The 17631-nt window shown below is 40.1% G+C and overlaps 1 protein-coding gene across 4 annotated transcripts in view; it reads left to right on the plus strand.

The window, feature by feature from the left end:
• PTPRM (protein tyrosine phosphatase receptor type M) overlaps window positions 1-17631 on the plus strand; it is a 655839-nt gene that overhangs the window by 528314 nt on the left and 109894 nt on the right. For 2 of the 4 annotated variants that reach the window (XM_067547610.1, XM_067547618.1), the window contains 4 exons: window positions 60-211; window positions 2488-2562; window positions 2809-2835; window positions 7781-7968. In XM_067547610.1, coding sequence (XP_067403711.1) covers window positions 60-211; window positions 2488-2562; window positions 2809-2835; window positions 7781-7968 — 442 coding nt within the window. The remainder of the gene's footprint in view (window positions 1-59; window positions 212-2487; window positions 2563-2808; window positions 2836-7780; window positions 7969-17631) is intronic. The other 2 variants (XM_067547612.1, XM_067547627.1) reach the window with 1 other exon arrangement.

Consider the following 17631-nt stretch of genomic DNA (forward strand, 5'->3'; position numbering starts at 1 on the left):
CAGTTGTGTGCTTACTGAGTTTTCTTCTCTCCCTCCCCCCCCAATGTTCATTACTTAAGAAAATTGGCTAAAAAGCGGAAAGAGACATTGAGTAGTACACGGCAGGAAATGACAGTGATGGTGAATTCAATGGATAAAAGCTACACAGAGCAAGGCACCAACTGTGACGAAGCTTTCTCTTTCATGGACACACACAATCTAAATGGAAGATGTAAGTTCAAAATGCTTGGGGATGCAGCAGTCTCTTATTTTTGAAGAGGAAGGCGGGTGGAAATGGTTTTCAAAATACTTCTCATTACCCAATCAATTCAGCGGACGCGTTATTCATTTGTGGAAAGTCCATGGGATCCAGTATCTCCTACTGTGGAGCACATCACAGCATGTATTCTAATGAGTAGGACTGTTAGACATCAAGAATAGACTTCTTTAAAAATAATAAGGATAATTGAGCTTTTCTGTCTTTCCTTTTCTTCCACATGAAGAGTAGAGACATTGCAGCAGCAGGTGTGGAATTGCATTTTCCCATCTGTTTATTGTGCTGAAAGTTTTATATCCTTCATGCTGCCCCCACATCCCTCACCCCCCATTTTAGGCAACATTTATTTTGTAATTTCATAACTTAGTATCTTTAATTATCCCAAAACTCAGTTTATCAATGTTATCAGGTGCTGGATAACGCTATCTCACTAGTAATGCTAATGCTAGATAACACTAGTGCAGAGAAAGAGCTGAGTGGAATTAATCAGTGTGGAGTTTGATAGGCAATTCTCTGAATGTTTCATGTTTGTGATACATCCTGAAAATGAAATTTTGGGGAGTGAAATTTCACACATTAAAATTGTTACTCACCTGCAGAACTTGGTTTGGGTATAATAATAGTACAAGGACCATGCCTACAATCGAACAGTCATTTTCACAACTGCTGAACAGGAAGAACAAAGGGAACCAAAAATGTTTACATGGAGTAACCAGCAAAAAGCTTAAACAAAAATCCCTTTTTTTTTTTTTTTGCATACCGCTTTTTTTTGCACAGTTTGCCAATTTAACTAAGTTTTAATTTGATTTCTTGTAATAACAACACTATATGAGGAGTTGTTTCTGCTTTTTAATAATATGCTTAAGATTTTATCTTTAAAGACCTCAATCATGCAGACACTTTCTACTAGATGTATGCAATGAGACCTCTCTCGATAGTATGAGGTTCCAAGTAGTTAGATGTTAATTTACACTGTTTAGCACTTGCTTTTAAATAACCCTTTTTTGAGGATCCAATCCTAGTTGATTTACTCATAAGACTAGCCCATTGCAGTCTCTTAGATTAGTTGTAGAGTTTAAGGCCAGAAGGGACCATCAGATCATCTAATCTGACCTCCTGTATATCACAGGTCACCACCACCAGGTCTCGTACACTAAACTTTACTCATGGGAGTAAGGGGATCAAGATTTGGCTGTATCTTTATTTTTGCTGTGGCCTTGTTAGATGGTCACAAAAGCAAAAGCACTTTTTACAGAGTCGGAAGCAATAAGTTCTTGGTGCCAGATCCTCAACGTTTGTAAATTGTTATGGCTCAGTTGAAGTCAATGGAACTGTGACATATTACACTCACTGAGGATGAACCTTAAACTCAAACTTGTCATAACATATAATGTTGCTTGCATATCTTCCATTGACTTATTTATGTTGCTATACCGCTGCATCTCCACTGCGCTGCATTGATGGGAGATGCCCTCTGGTCAACGCAACCTTACTCCTTTCGAGGGGGTGGCTTAATGGCGTTGACCGGCGTCTCCACAGCCCACTCAGTTGATCCCGTTGCATCAATTCCTGTAGCCCCGGCAGCGTAGGCGTACCCTATGAGTCTATGAATTAACTCAGCTCAGATTGTTTCATTTAACTCTCTTATAAAAATTACCAGTGTTTAAATACCAATACTGAAATGTGAATCACTGGTTGAAAACCACCATCAGAGAGAAGAATAATATTCAGGACACAATACTGTATGCATACATGTTACCAATCTATCTGAACAATTAGCAGTACAGCAGAGAAAAGAAATGAACTGTAGAAGAATATTTGGCTATCCTATTTGCAATATTGTTAGGTAACCTTATTAATTCTCAGAGCTACTGTCAACAATAAATGCTGTCATTGTTGCTTCCTTATTTGAGGATCTACATTCCGACTTACCTTCAGAATATAAAAATATACTAGCTATCAGTGGAAAACTTCACAATGGTCAAATTGCTTTATCTGATCAAAATTATTTTCAGAAAATTTGTCCATATTAGCTAATCCGTTCTAGTAATTACCCAGCATACTTTTCTTCAGATCTCCTTCCATTTAAATCATTGGGAGTGTTCTTCCATTGCCTTCAAAGGGATCAGGATCAGGCCCTAAATTAAATCAATTTCATATGCTTATATTACCAATCTGAAACAGCTAAGTTTCTCTTTATTGACACTGACTAGATTTTCTTCTCTTTACAGCTGTATCCTCACCCTCTTCATTTACAATGAAAACTAACACATTGAGCACAACAGTGCCTAATTCTTATTACCCAGGTAACCAGTTTTTTGTCTGTGTTTCATCCCTTCATAATGCAGTGCACCAAAATTTCCCTCCCTAGAAATCAAAATGTATATTGTTGTTTTTATTATCCACTGCCATAGGAGCTTTATACATTTTTACACATTATGACTAGTTGCTTACTGTGGCTTTCTGCAGGAAAATTGGGGGTCATTTATCAATCATTTACTGTTCTCTCTCTTTTTACCTTTCTGCATTGACCTGCTTATGATGTATGACAGATCCATTTGTGCCAACTGCAATTTTAGGTGAGAACATTTCCCTTTATCAAAGTTTATTGCAGAAATAATTTAGAAAGGTGCAGCTCTGGGTTACAGAACGTAATATCTAAGACACATTAGACCATTAGGATTTTGGGAGGGGGAGCTTTTCTGCAATGAGAATGCTCAGGACAGTCATTGGACTGGATTCCTACTGTCATGGTGCAAGTTGGGGGAGAAAAGAGAAAAATTGTTTTAACAAGTGGTTTAGTGAGGAAATGTTTATGCATGTATTTGGAATGACACAAAAGAATTTGATTATCATGGCAATTAAATTGGTTTCTCATTGTTTTCAGTTTTATCTGTGAACTGAAGATGTCACTTTAGTAAAAATAATATTTTCCCAATTAAGGATGATGTAGAAAATCAGTCAAAATAAAGCTTTGGCCATGTATCAGCCAGCTATCATTTCTTTTTACAACACCACACAGTTTTCTGACATGCCTGTCACAGTGAAGTTTCAGAGATGTTGTTTTGAACAGCAAAATGACAACATGGCAATTTATAATAATACGATTTATTATGTGTCAGGTGTCACAAAAATGAATAAAATGGTGGCACTATAGGATGAAATAGTATGAAATGTTTCCACTAGGAATATATGTGGAAAAAACCTCCTATTCGTACAATATAAAGAGAATGAAGGGAAATGGCATTTCCAAGCTGTTATAATAAAATTAGCATGAGACGCTATTGCATTTGCAATGAATAAGTAACAAAACTGTGTTATGATTTGTACTTCCTTACTAATCTTAATTTAAAATGATTTTTTCTAAAAAAATTAAATAAAGGTATAACAATGCACTGTAGCAAGAATTCTAACCTGAGTTATGATGCTTCTTTAGCTCTGTCTTCACAGTGGTTTTATCTTTACAATACATATTTTTTCTTCCTCTTCCGTTTTCTCCAAATCACTATGAATTTGTATGTAAAATATAATACCTCCATGTCATTTTCTGGCTTTAAATAGTTGCATTGAGGTAAAAGAAATTAAGTATAGTTAAGTGACAGTTACAGGGAGCTGCAATTTAGGAATGTGATTTCTGAAAAACTAATGCAGCAAAATCATTGTTGTGGAGAGTTAATTAGGAAAGCTCATTTAAATATGATATGCAAAGGAAAAATCCTGTGCATTTTTATACTTTGTGTACATCGGGGAGAATGCAATGGTAGTCACTGTAACAATGTAATAATCTGCATGCAAATTGAAATTTGCAGAGCCTTTTAACTGTCTGAGATTTTAGATTCCTTTGTGTGCTTTCCATTCATTCAGCAGCTCATCCAGTAGATGTTCTGACCTTGTGGGTGGTCAGGAAGAAAAGCTTTGTTACCAGGAGAAAAATTTAGAGATTTTTATCAGGATTATGATAAATTTTGCAAATGGATTCTCAGATACTTTTTAAATAATTTGTTGGACCCTAATGATGATGATAAATATTTGTTAGGTTTCTCTAATGAGAAATAATATTTAAGCAAACAATTCTGATATCAAACAAAGATGCACTTTGCGGGACAAAATCTCCTCCTCTGAAGCTGCAAGAGAGAAGTTGAGATAGCTAACTAATGTGTGCATTACTGTCTGCTAAGCAATCTGTGCTTACGCTTCTCAGAAGTGCACCCATTATTTCACTGTAGAAAATACATATTTTTGTTGCCTTACATATTAAAGGTTAAGTATCCCTTTATGATTGGTGTTCCATTCAAACAAAACTAATCATCAGAAAGCTGCATACATACATGAATGGGCTAGAGATTTAGCTGGTCTAAATCAGAGCAACACTACTTCAATCAGTAGAGCAACACAGATGAGAATCTGGCCCATTTTTGCAGTCCATATATTTTAATACATGAATGGCTGGCTTCTTACTGCAAGTGATGCCCGATCCTGCAGTCCTTGCATATCCAGTGGGAGTTTTCAGGACATAAGGATTGCAGGGTCAAACCTCTAGTTGGAATCAGTTGAGCTGTTCTACATGACCCTAGTGGGAAGGTGGTAGTATGATGTGATTATTGCAAAGTTTTGCTTTTCAGCTCGGTATCTACTAAAGGGGTCAAAACGTGCTTATACTTTTCAAAACGTTATGAGAGGAGACTTAGACGCAACATGCTAGTTAGCATCTTCTCAACCTATTGAAAACATTTGGCTGAGTTAATAGGAAACTTTTTAAATAAAGCAAATGGCAACAATCTGACTTCTCAATGATTCAATATTCAGTAATTTTCAAGCAATTGAGAGAAGCTTTCATGTTTAGCCTAATAATTTAAGTGAAAGCTTGACAAACAAGCCCTTAGTATTACCGGGTTGTGTATGCCTAAATTAATGCTCAAAGAGAAGCAACTGGTCAGGAAATGGCAGGTAGTGCCTGCCTGTCCTCCTGTGTTCGGAACAAAACTCAAAAGAAAGGAAAAAAAAGTAAAGTAACAAAAGAAAAGAAAAGTAACTCAACCCAGATACTTCATTGGTCTTGCAGATATCTGCAACTCTCACAGTTCAAATAAACACTGACTAAATATGCATTTTAACAGTTCTTACCCAGTGCTGGACAAATACATTGGAACTGGATAATAGAATAGGGATCAATAACTATAGTCACCAGATAAACTAAATAACCACCATGTCAGCTGGTAAAAGCAATTGACTGCTACATTTGAGATTTTCTGTCTTGCTATAACTTTCAAAGGTAAAGCAAGAAGATGGCAAATACTGTATTTCTGGTGTATTCATATTGTGCCATCCAACCCATGGATCAAAAACTTTGTGTTTAAAGTAACTTTAAAAGATCAGCCCCAAACATAGCATAATAGTTTTAATCTTGATAGGGTAGTAGCTAGAGGAGGCAGAGGGAGGGAGTGAGGAATGAACGTTCCATTTGCTCCACAGAGAAGCCAACTGGAATGAGAAGCTTATGGGCTAGACTGTCTCAGTTTCACAGCCCAGAAATGCTGACATTTGATAAGATTTGCAGTCTGAATATTTAGTAAGAGTTTCAGAGTGATGATGATACCTTAGTTTGAACAAAAATAAAACCTACAATCTAACTCTACATAAATTTTAAAAAGAAAAAAAAAATCATACAATCAACTTCTACACTTTTTTTTTGTCTTTTGTGTCTTAGCCACCTTGTAGTATTCAGGTGCCATTTCAACAACAACATGCTGTAACTACACATGTATATCGCCTTTCATGCCATGCATCCCAAGGTGCTTTGCGTTACAGTTTTACTGCATGTTAGGCAAAAGTAGCCAAATTTAATTATTAAAAATATAAAACAGTTTTCCATTAAATTGGATGAGGTTAGTAAAGTGGCAGGAGACATAGTGAAATATCCATATTCATGTCCATATTGCTACATATTATTTTAAATTTAGGTTTAGGTGCATTGTTCACATTTGAAACTATTCACTAAGGACCACATTTAATCTAAGTTTCATCAGTGTAAACTGATTGTAACTCCATTGACTTCAGTGAAGTAACTTTTAATTTACACTGGTATAACCAAGATCAGAAATTGGCCCTTAATGAGCAGTTGTAGCATTTTTGGTGTTTGTGTGAGATCTGGGGCCTTTTCTAAAAAAATATTGGTAGCTCTATACTATAATGAATTTAACTCAAGAATATGGAAATCATAGTAATTTAGCAGTCCCCTTTTATAACACATTTTACATCGCAGTCATTTTTACAATATGCTAATTTCATTAACCATTTCCCATGGTTAGTGTGAAGGCATTGCAGAGTATTTTGGCCAAATTAAAACAACATTTTTGTTATTTCAGTTAACTAAACAAATACTCTTTGAGAAATACAAAATTACTATTTTGGTCTTTATTTTTATTTTATTTTTTTCAGCGAAGAAAATATTTATTATGATATTTTGCCGTCAGGCTTTTGGGTTTTTTCTTGTCAAGTATTAAACAAATTAAAAACTCCATGAAAACAAGGGGAAAGTGATATTGCTTCTTGAATTGTGCCCTCTTTCACATAATCAGTGGCTCAGCCAGGATACCAAACTGTAAAAGTTAAATTACAAACATAAAATTACCTGTAATTATTAATGTAGTACTGTTGCTTATGCCCTGTTTCCTTTTTCTCCTCCTCTTTTTTCTCCTGATATGGTTCTTCTTAAAAGTGCCAATAAATGGTAAGTTGCCCATTTGCCCCATCAAAGAGGTGCGGAGGGGGTGGGAGAGTGTGTGTTTCATAAAAATTTTGAGCAACCCAGTGGGTTCTGTTGTGTGTTGGCTTGCATGTCAGTTGACATATAACATTTTATGCCTAATGTGATGGCCCATGATATATTGTGAAGTTGTTGATTCTACAGCATGCTAAACAGCCAATCAAAACATTCACCCTGAGCAGATGACTCCTTTCATTTGTCCTCTTGTATTTTGTTTCAAAGTGTTGTATCAGATCTACATTTTCATTGCAGTCCTAGCTTAATGAACCATAATCCATTCTATGCATTTTTTATTTTGCTCACACCAAACATTTGTTCTGAATTCACAGTGCAAAATCTAATAGTTCACTAATCTAAGAAGAATACAAGTCCTATTTTTTTTCAGTGGGACTTGATGAAGTTTCAAGATGAAACTTCTCTACAGTTTAGAACCGAATGCCTAAATAATTTAAATATTGTTTGTAATCAGTTAGTGTTTAAAACAATATTTATTTATTTATTTATTTAAAACAATATATAGTTTGGACTGTTCTGCAATGCTTTCATTGTAGAAACATGGACTTCACCTCATTCCAATTAGTCTTGAAATCTCCCTGGATAATTTACTAAATGGATTTGCTTTTTTTCTATCACAGCCCTCATAAACAGTGGTTTTATTACAGTTGATGATGTCAAAACCATCCTTGCAGAAATCAATGTATTTTATACTTTTAATAAGTGGAAACAACCTGGTATATTGTCTGGTTTTCTTTTCCCAGATGAAACCCACACGATGGCCAGTGACACAAGCAGCTTGGTCCAGTCACACACCTATAAGAAGCGAGATCCAGTAGATGTGCCGTACCAGACCGGACAGCTTCATCCAGCCATCCGTGTGGCTGACTTGCTGCAGCATATCACACAAATGAAATGTGCAGAGGGCTATGGATTCAAAGAGGAATATGAGGTAAATGCTAGGTCTAGTGACCTGATTGTTGTGTATTCTATGATGCCAGCTATCACCTTTCTTCTACCTACACCACAGAACAGGAAAAATAACCACCGCATACAGAGAGCGCCCCCCTGCAGAGTGGACAAAGTATGTTTAGGGCACCTTCTCTACTGTGCTAGAAAGGCACTAACAGAATTTTATGTGTAACAAGTCAGAATTAACAGTGAGATCTAAAAATACTGCTTTAAATTCTGTATCTAATTCCAGTTAGCCATGGGTATATCCTGAAAAGCCCAGTTTACTGTGTTGCTCAAAGAGCCCTCGGTTATGCGTTACCAACTTGTTACTTTCTCCTGAAAAAAGTAGCTTTTCAAATTGTGACATCATAGCACTGGTCAAGCAGAGTTGTCCTGTCACGTGATGCTATGCTTTGAAATACAAGTTCTATAAGCAATGCTTCCTGGCTAGTCATGACTAGTGCATGCTGGCAAAGACTGTAGGAATATAGCACATTATCAAGGCTGTGAGGTGCCTACAATGCCACCTCTATGTTCTGCTGAGATCAATGAAAAAGGCCAAAAATAATTCCTTCCTGTCCAAAAGCATTATAAATGCCAGCTTTAAGCTTAGCTATGCTCTGAAGTCATAGGATCTGTACTCTCACATTCCAAGTTACGTGGAATTGAATGGGCAGAGATTTCTCAGTCCATACTCTCCTATGAAATGCAAACCTCATTGGGTTCCTTTATATTCTATTTTGTTCCATAATTTAGTGTCTAGGTCACAGAAATGAATTTCCTTTACACATTTCCTTCTGCCTTTTTAGGACAGAGTTTAAGGGCCTGATCCTGCAAACCCTTATTCATATGAGTAGTGCTTACTTAAGTGGATGGGGATAACTAGCCTGACTAACGTTCACATGATTAAGAGTTTCTAGGTTTGAGCCCCAGGAGCTAGTAGCATTAAAAACATGCATTCAGGGGGAACGATTACATGTAGGCTGGACAATAAATTGATATCAATAAAGGTCTGAAAGAATAGCTAGAATACAAAACGAATCTGTCACAGAAGTGTATGAGAATTCATGTCGTAATTCGTATTGAGTGCTTAGGTAGTATGCTGATAGGCACAAAATGCAAACCTGGACAGATATAAATACTGGTAGGCAGGTGAGTTTTGAAACTGTTTTAGCTTATTTCAAAATACTCTGTTCTGTGACCCAGCGTGATATGGCCATACAGGAGAATAAGATCTAACCCAGCCTTCCTGAGTTACTCTCCACATCATGGCTCAGAAGATGGAGGGAGAGCAGAGGCTGCATGGCTGCTTACCCCTATGAGCAAGTTAGCAGAAAGGGGCGGAATAAAGTAGGTGCGGATTTGGTTTCTCAGCACCGCACCCAGCAGAGCTGAGGTGGTTTGAAGGAAGGAAGGAAGGAAAGAATCTGCAATGGGAAAGATCTGCAGTAAATTACTTTTCCCAACCCATACACACACATCTCCTTCTCAGGGCTCTTCTTGGGGTGTGCACAGCTATGCACTGTCCCTAACAGCTCATCTAGCCTTGTGTGAATATAGTACATACACTATGTGCCACATTTAGGAACTTTGAAAGCTATAGATTTACCTAATTATTTACCTAATTACAGACCCTTTGAGTAAAGACATATTTACTGACATAGAGTGTGCTTTTTACAAATGAGTGATAGTCATGTTTTTCGAGTTTGTTGTGCCCTGCCATGCAAACTATATGTTATGACAGTTGTTTGAATAAAATATGTTTCTGATGTTGCTGTTTAAAAATGACAATTGAAAACTCTTGTCTTTGGAAAAAACTTTGTTCCCCAGCCTAGATCTTGTATACCAATTTTAAGCGCAGAGGAAACCTACAACAACTTTATACAAAATACTGTGAAACAGAATGTATCGCTCACATATCTTTAACTACAGTGGATCAAATGGTGCTGCTGAAAAATGATTTCCAGGAAAATCACTTAATTTTAAACTTTCCAATCTGATGGATGGCACCCAATTACAGACAGTAGGTGTAGTTATGACTAATGTCTGTAGATAAAATACATCAGTATAGCCTGCTGGAGATGGTGGGGGAGTGAGACTTGAAATATTGCAGCACTAGTTGGAACATTTCTGCTTTCCATACGGAAATTGTTTATGATCAGAATAGACCATAACAAACCATATCTGTATTATTTCCATGGAACAGTCCTTCTGTTAATGCATTTCTTAGGACTCATTGATGCATAATTGAAGTCTTAAGCTGCCAAACCTATTAAAGTAATTACTTTTGTCTTAAAATTATCTACTGAGATAAATGCACACTGTGCGCATAGTTCTTGCTACAACCTAAGCAATATAACTGACTCTCTGGAGTGTCTCTTCCATATGCAATAAAAAAACTATTCAGAACTTCCAGTCAGGCTGAGATTGAGGAGCTCCCTGTTTAATCTGATTTTCAGACAGATACCTCTTCTCTTTGCCAAGGCTAGTATAAGCATATGTAGAGACTTATTACTATTAAAGTATCAGAAAGACAACTGTCCAAAGGAAAAGAGAAATATTTTGGCAGGGATTTTATTTGGAATGGACTTTCATAGATGATTTTCCATCTAACAAGATAGCAGGATTACACTCTCTCACCAGGGAAACAACATGATTCTGAAGACATTCAATCAGGATTCACAATGAAAATAAATTTGTTGAACTCAACAGAAAGTAATGTAGCACATTACTAGCTGGTAGTTGTTTAAAGTAATAAAAGGATGCAAAGTATAATGGGTATGCTTAGTTATGAGTGCTTTAAAATTAAATATAACAATTAAGGCCACAATTCAGCAATGTGCTTAAGCACATGTGTAATTTTAACTCCTGTCAATTTCATCCAGAAGTTTTTGGCGTGACATAATTGATGTAAAGGAAACAGTTGATAGGTCACCTCTAACCAAGAGCAGCCTGGCGCAAGTTGTGCCTATGCGTTGTTGATAAATTGCATAGTCGATTGTTTGACCACACTTTGGTTCATTAGTTCGTTATGAAATATTCTCAAGAGACCAAATAACCAATGCCAGTCAGGTTTATTAATATGGCACAGGGAAAAAGGTTCTATATTATACCAATTTCCAAAAAGCAGTCCTGATCAGCAGTTTTACATTCTCCTTCCATAGAAGGTGTGCTCCCTACAGTTACATCCCTCAAGTCATCTTTTTATACCCTACTTGTTTACCCATAAAAGGTACTGTACATGTCACCTGAAACTGGATTCAATTATCAGCTTTTTACCTTGTTTGTTTCTGGTACCATGTTGTACTCCTTTTTCTTTTCTTCTGAACCCATGCATTTCAGGTACTAAGGGTCATGAAGACACCCCCTAGGTTTGTTAGGGTAACTCCTTTTTTGTTGCTATGAGGAAACAATTATATATCCTGATACTGACCATTTCCCTGTCTACTTAAGCCAAAACTTACATCAGCTAATGCAAGGTATTATGAGATACTTAGCATAAGTGAGCAGAAGTATGGTATAGGCCAGTTTAGGCTATATCACTGTTACATTATTTGTGTTTAACGTTATTGGTGCTCAATACACATTACATTTTATATATATATATATATATATATATATATATATATATATATATATATATAAAATATTGTGGCAAGGGCGGCCTGTTCTGCCCTCTCGTGGGTCCTGCGCCCTCTTCAGCTAGGCTGGCGATATGCCTGGGTGGGAGCGGGGGTGGGGGCCGGTACCACCCTCTGCCCCGGGCCTGGACCCAGGGACCCTGTGTGGAGTAGTCTCAAAACTGCTCAGTCCATGAGCTACTCCCTTCCCTGGGTCGCCTGTCTTCGGCCCCACTGCTCATGGTCTGCTTCCTGGAACCAGGGGCGATGGGTTCTCCCTCAGGTCTGTGTGCCTAGGATCCCTGGCTGTGTCTGGACGGGTGCCCCCCTTGCCTCTGGTACCTTTTGGGTTGTGGTGACAACAGCATTTTCTCTAAGCCCTGTAGCAGCTCTGCACTTCTCCGCTCTGTTCCTCCTCTTAACTCCCTGTCAGCTGCTCCCATCTGCCTAGCAGGGAGGCTTTTGACTGCTTGGGCAAGCTCCTTGATTGGCCTCAGCTAGCCTCATTGGCCTAATTGCCCTGGAGTAGCTCCAGCTGGATCACCCAGGGAACAGGGATTTGTTGATCCTGGGGCTAATATAGATACCCTCCACTACTCTCCTGTAGCCATCAGGTCTGACCCTGTCACTATATATATCTATATATAGATAGATAGATATATAGTATGAATAATACATATTATTAATGTGGTGTGTATATATATATGCTAGCCAGCATATGTTAGTCAACATCATTTTGGGCTCGATCTTGCAAGGTGCTGAGTGATCGTGTGATATGCTGAGCATTCTCAAATCCCAAAAAACACATTGGATGTTTGAGCATATTGAGCATCCTTTTGCCCCAATCCTGTGCGGTGCTCAGACTCCTCTACTCCCATTGACTGTGGGCTTTCAGAAGCTTGCAAGAATGGGCTTTTCATGAATATTAAGGAACAGAAATACACTGTAAAACCCAATTCTGCTTCTGTTCCATCCAGTGGCAAAATTATGCACACGGTTGACTTGACTGGTGTAGGATCAGGCCCTAAATAGCTATGATTATGAAACGGTGAGAGCCAATGTACGCGTCTTTAACAGTGTGTCTATAACAACTTCACTTTCTTCTTCGAGAGCTTGCTCATATCAATTCCATGTCAGTTGTGTGTGCGCCAGATGCACTGGTTCTGGAGATTTTTTCCCTTAGTGGTATCTGTAGGGCCAGCTCTAGCGCCCTCTGGATTCGCGCACACATGCTCTGGTATAACGGATGCCGCTAATTCCCATCCTTCTCAGTTCCTTCTTGCTGCCCGAGACAGTGATGGAATGTCCTCTTGCCTTGGCAAACTCTATAGTCACAGTGTATATAGTTGTATATAATTGTACATAATTAGTTAGCTTAGTTTATTAGTAATTATGAAGATGTAGTCCCATGGGGGATGTAGCCCCCAGGACAGAGCAAACCCATTAGCAAGGATTTTTAATGAATCTGAAAACTCAGGGGTTGTACCATATGACTAGAGAATTGCGAACATAGTTCCTATTTTTAAGAAAGGGAAAAAAACCATCTGGCTAGTTATAGGCCTGTTAGTTTGACCTCAGTAGTATGCAAGGTCTTGAAAAAAAAAATTGAAAGAGAAAGTAGTTAAGGACTACTTAATGGTAGTTGAGATGGTAATTGAGATTAATGGTAATGAGGACAAAATACAACATGGCTTTACAAAAGGTAGATCATGCTAGACCAACCTGAGCTCCTTCTTTGAGAAGATAGACAAAGGGAACACAGTGGATCTAACTTACCTAGATTTCAGTAAGGCATTTGATATGGTTCCACATGGGGAATTATTAGTTAAATTGGAAAAGATGAGGATTAATATGAAAATTGATAGGTGGATAAGGAACTTGTTAAAGGGGAGACTATACAGGTCATATTGAAAGGTGAACTGTCAGGCTGGAGGGAGGTTACTAGTGCAGTTCCTCAGGGATGGGTCTTGGGACCAATCTTATTTAACATATTTATTACTGACCTTGGCACAAAAAGTGGGAGTGTGCTAATAAAAATTTGCGGATGATACAAAGTTGGGAGGTATAGCCAATACAGAGAAGGATTGGGATATCATACAAGAAGATCTGGATGATCTTGTAAACTGGAATAATAGAAATAGGATGAAATTTAATAGTGTAAAGTGCAAGGTCATGCATTTAGGGACTAACAAAAAAAATTTCTATAAACTGGTGAGGTATCAATTGGAAGTGACAGAGAAGGAGAAGGATTTGGGCATATTGGTTGATCACAGGATGACTGTCAGACACCAATGTGATGTGGCTGTAAAAAAAAAAAAAAAAAAAAAAAAAACCTAATGCAATCCTAGGATGTATCAGGCGAGGTATTTCCAGTAGAGATAGGAAGGTGTTCGTACGATTATACAAGGCACTGGTAAGACCACATCTGGAATACTGTGTGCAGTTCTAGTCACCCATGTTTAAGAAAGATTAATTCAAACTGGAACAGGTGCAGAGAAGGACTATTAAGATGATCCGAGGAATGGAAAACCTGTCTTACAAAAGGAGACTCAAAGAGTTTGGCTTCTTTAGCCTAACCAAAAGAAGGCTGAGGGGAGATATGATTGCTCTCTATAAATACATCAGAGAGATAAATACCAGAGAGGGAGAAGAATTATTTAAGTTCAGCGACAATGTGGACGAAAGAACTAATGGATATAAACGGGCTATCATGAAGTTTAGATTTGAAATTAGACAAAGGTTTCTGACCATCAGTGGAGTGAAGTTCTGGAACAGCCTTCCAAGGGGAGTAGTGGAGGCAAAAAAATGACCTGGCTTCAAGACTGAGCTTGATACGTTTATGGAGGGGGTGGTCTGATGGAACAGTCTAATTTGGCAATTAACTGATCTTTGACTATTAGCGGTAAATATTCGCAGTAGCCTGTGATGGGATATTAGATAGGGTGGGTTCTGAGTTACTACAGAGTTCTTCCCAGGTGTTTGGCTGGTGAGCCTTACCCACATGCTCAGAGTTTAACTAATCGCTATATTTGGGTTCATCATGGCCCCTTCTGACCTTAGAATCTATGAGTCTATGCCCTGATCTTCTGGCTTCAAACTGGGTGTATCATGCAAAAAACCCATGATCCTGTGAGCGATCCCCATCAGAACTGGCTGAAGTGCATTGGAGAGACTCACATGCGAGTTAAGTGCAGAATCTGTAAAGGGTTCAGACCACGCACTGAAAAAGAACAGGACATTAGATTAGCAGCGCTTCTAATAGAGTTGGCTCTTAGACCAGCCTCCGAGCTGAGCCGTTCAGACTTGGCTCGGAATGCCCTTTTGTCACCAGTCTTCTACTGGCACCGATTCCCATCTCCGATGTCTAAGAGGGTGCTCCCTGACAGCAAAGAAGGACAAGGGAACAGGGGACGAGTCGAGACTCACACCGGGCCGCTTGTCTTTCCCGGAACTCGGGTCAGCAACAGCCTCACCCCTCAGCGTTCCATCTCCGACCCAGGACCCACCACCAACTCTCAGGAGCAGAAGGGGCACCTGGCACCTCATGGTACTGTCCACGCCTGAGGCATTTCAGGTGGCCAAGGATCTGCTGTCATTCCCTGTGCTGCCAACACCTTGGGAAGGGGGAGATCTGCACCAAGACCCCTCATCAGTACTGTTGTCTGCAGGCTTGTCCAGAGGCAAGCCTGCGATGGGGGCCCGCAGCAATCCCCAACTCCCTGGCTCCACACCAATCACTGGTATCTTGCCAGTGGTCCCTGTGGACCCCCATCACAAGTCCCTGGAGCTTCGGCACTGGTCTCTGTAATGCTGCTACCGATCCCCAGAACATCATTGCCGGTCTCTGGACACATGGTGCTGCAGAACCCTGGTACAGCTCTCTGGAGCCCAGGCACTGCACCTCCCAATACAGTGGGGAAGTGGAAGCAATAGTCACCAAGAAAGGATTCCTCCTCAGACTTGGAGGGTGAAGAAAAAGCCCTATCCAGGAGCCAAGCAAACCATTCTCTTGTTGCAGGTTTTTCCGCAGGCCCACCAATGGGCCCTTGGCTGCTGGGGTAATGGGTAATTGTAACCCCAGGAGGTTCCCTCCTGCCCCAGGATCACACTTGCAGCACTCACTGTCTGGGGCATCAGAGAGACAATCAGCAGTGGTGTCATGCCCAGCACTTGACCTAGACGAGGGATTGGACCAAGGTGCGGAGGTACCAGCAGTAGCCTTGGACAAGACTACTCCAGCCAGGGAAGAACCAATTCCTCCATCCTTACTGGCCCCATCCTCTTCCTCGCTGGATGAAGAAGTGGCGAGGCCCTCGACTACGGTCCTGCAGGATGACTTTAGAGCACACCAAGAGCTACTCAAGTGGGTAGCCTCAAACTTGGGTTTAGAGGTGGAGGAGCTGAAGGAGCCCACTGATGCACTCTTTGACATCCTGGTGGCAGTGGCCCCATCTGAAGTGGCCCTCCCAGTCATGAAGGAGTCGTGAAATTCGTCAAAGCCTTGTGGCCGACCTCATCTTCTCTGCCCCCTACATATATATGAGAAAAAGTTCCTGCCAAGGGCTTTGGATACTCGTATTCATACCCCATTGGTGATATCAGCTGCCAACAAGAGAGACAGACAAGGACAGGCAAGTTCAACGCTGAAAAATTAAGATGCAAAGAGGCTTGACCTTTAGTTTATTCTACTGCCAGCCTGCATCTACACATATCAAACCAGCAAGCTCTGTTGGGGAGATATGACTATAACGTATGGCAATCTGTGGCCATGTTTGCGGACTGCCTACCCAGGAGTCGAGATGAATTTACGGCCATATTGGAGGAAGGCAAAGCAGTAGCCTGAGCCTCTCTTCAAGCAGCCTTTGATGCAGCTGACTTGGCTGCCAGGACAATGGCATTGGCTGTCTAGATGAGAAGGGCCTCATAGCTTCTGTCATCCAACCTGTTCTCTGAGATCCAACAGTCAATTCAAGACCTCCCTTTTGACAGTGCAGCCCTGTTCTCAGAACAGAAGGACATCAAGCTCTATAGTTTGAAGGACTCCAGGGCCACACTGTGTTCCTTGGGCCTCTATACTCCTTTGGCCCCCAGAAAACATTTCAGGTCCCAACAGCCTCAGAGATTTGTGAGCCAGAGTAGGAACGAGCCCTATAGGAAGAAAGGCTGCGGTTATAAGCGTCTCCAGGGCCAACCTCCCACTGCCACATTCCAATCAGGCTCTAGCCATTACCGTCCCGTGGGTAGGCAGGCCTTTAGAAGGTTTGCCCGGGACTTTACCCAGGATCCAACAGCCCCTTTATTTTTGGACCGCCTTTAATCCTACCTTCCTGCCTGGACTGCTATAACATCAGACCAGTGGGTACTAAGCTCCATAGTATTAGGGTACATCCTCCAGTTTGTTTCCATTCCTCCTCCTCACCCCCCCACCCTGTCCTTCTTTAGGGACCCTTCTCATGAGCAACTTCTTGTCCAGGAGGTTCAAGCCTTCCCACCGGTGGGGGGCTGTAGAGGAAGTTTCCCAAGAACTGAGAAGGAAAGGGTTCTACTCCCATTACTTTCTGATTCCATCTTGGACCTGCATCGCCTCAACAAATATCAAGAAGTTGAAGTTCCGCATGGTTAGCGATGGGTTGCGGAAAGCAAACCCACCCAATTGGTTGCGGAAGTTCTGCTGCTGACGCTCCACTTAAGCTTCCTTGGCAACTGGAGTGTCGGAAAGCTTAGTTCCTCGGCCAGTTGCTTCCCGAACTTCCTGCTTCCAGTCATGTGACCAAAAGCTGGAAGTTCAGGAAGCACTTGATTTTCAGCCAGCCAACCTGTGTCAACCACTGGCCTTGCCAAAAAATCACTTCTGGCTACGCCCTAGTTGTTTGCTACCCATGATGGAATTACATCAGTGGGAGAATTTAAGAAAAAAAAATTGGGGTGACAAACACTAAGGACTGCTCCACACATAATTGTTGTACTAATTTTAACTATTTCAGTTAGGTAGTGATTTTATGCTAATATACCTCAATCAATACAATCCTTAGTATAGCTGC

The sequence above is a fragment of the Emydura macquarii genome, unplaced genomic scaffold (assembly GCF_026122565.2).
Source record: "Emydura macquarii macquarii isolate MOO-44397 ecotype Brisbane River unplaced genomic scaffold, CSIRO-AGI_Emac_v2 contig_212, whole genome shotgun sequence".
NCBI classification, from domain to species: Eukaryota; Metazoa; Chordata; order Testudines; family Chelidae; genus Emydura; species Emydura macquarii.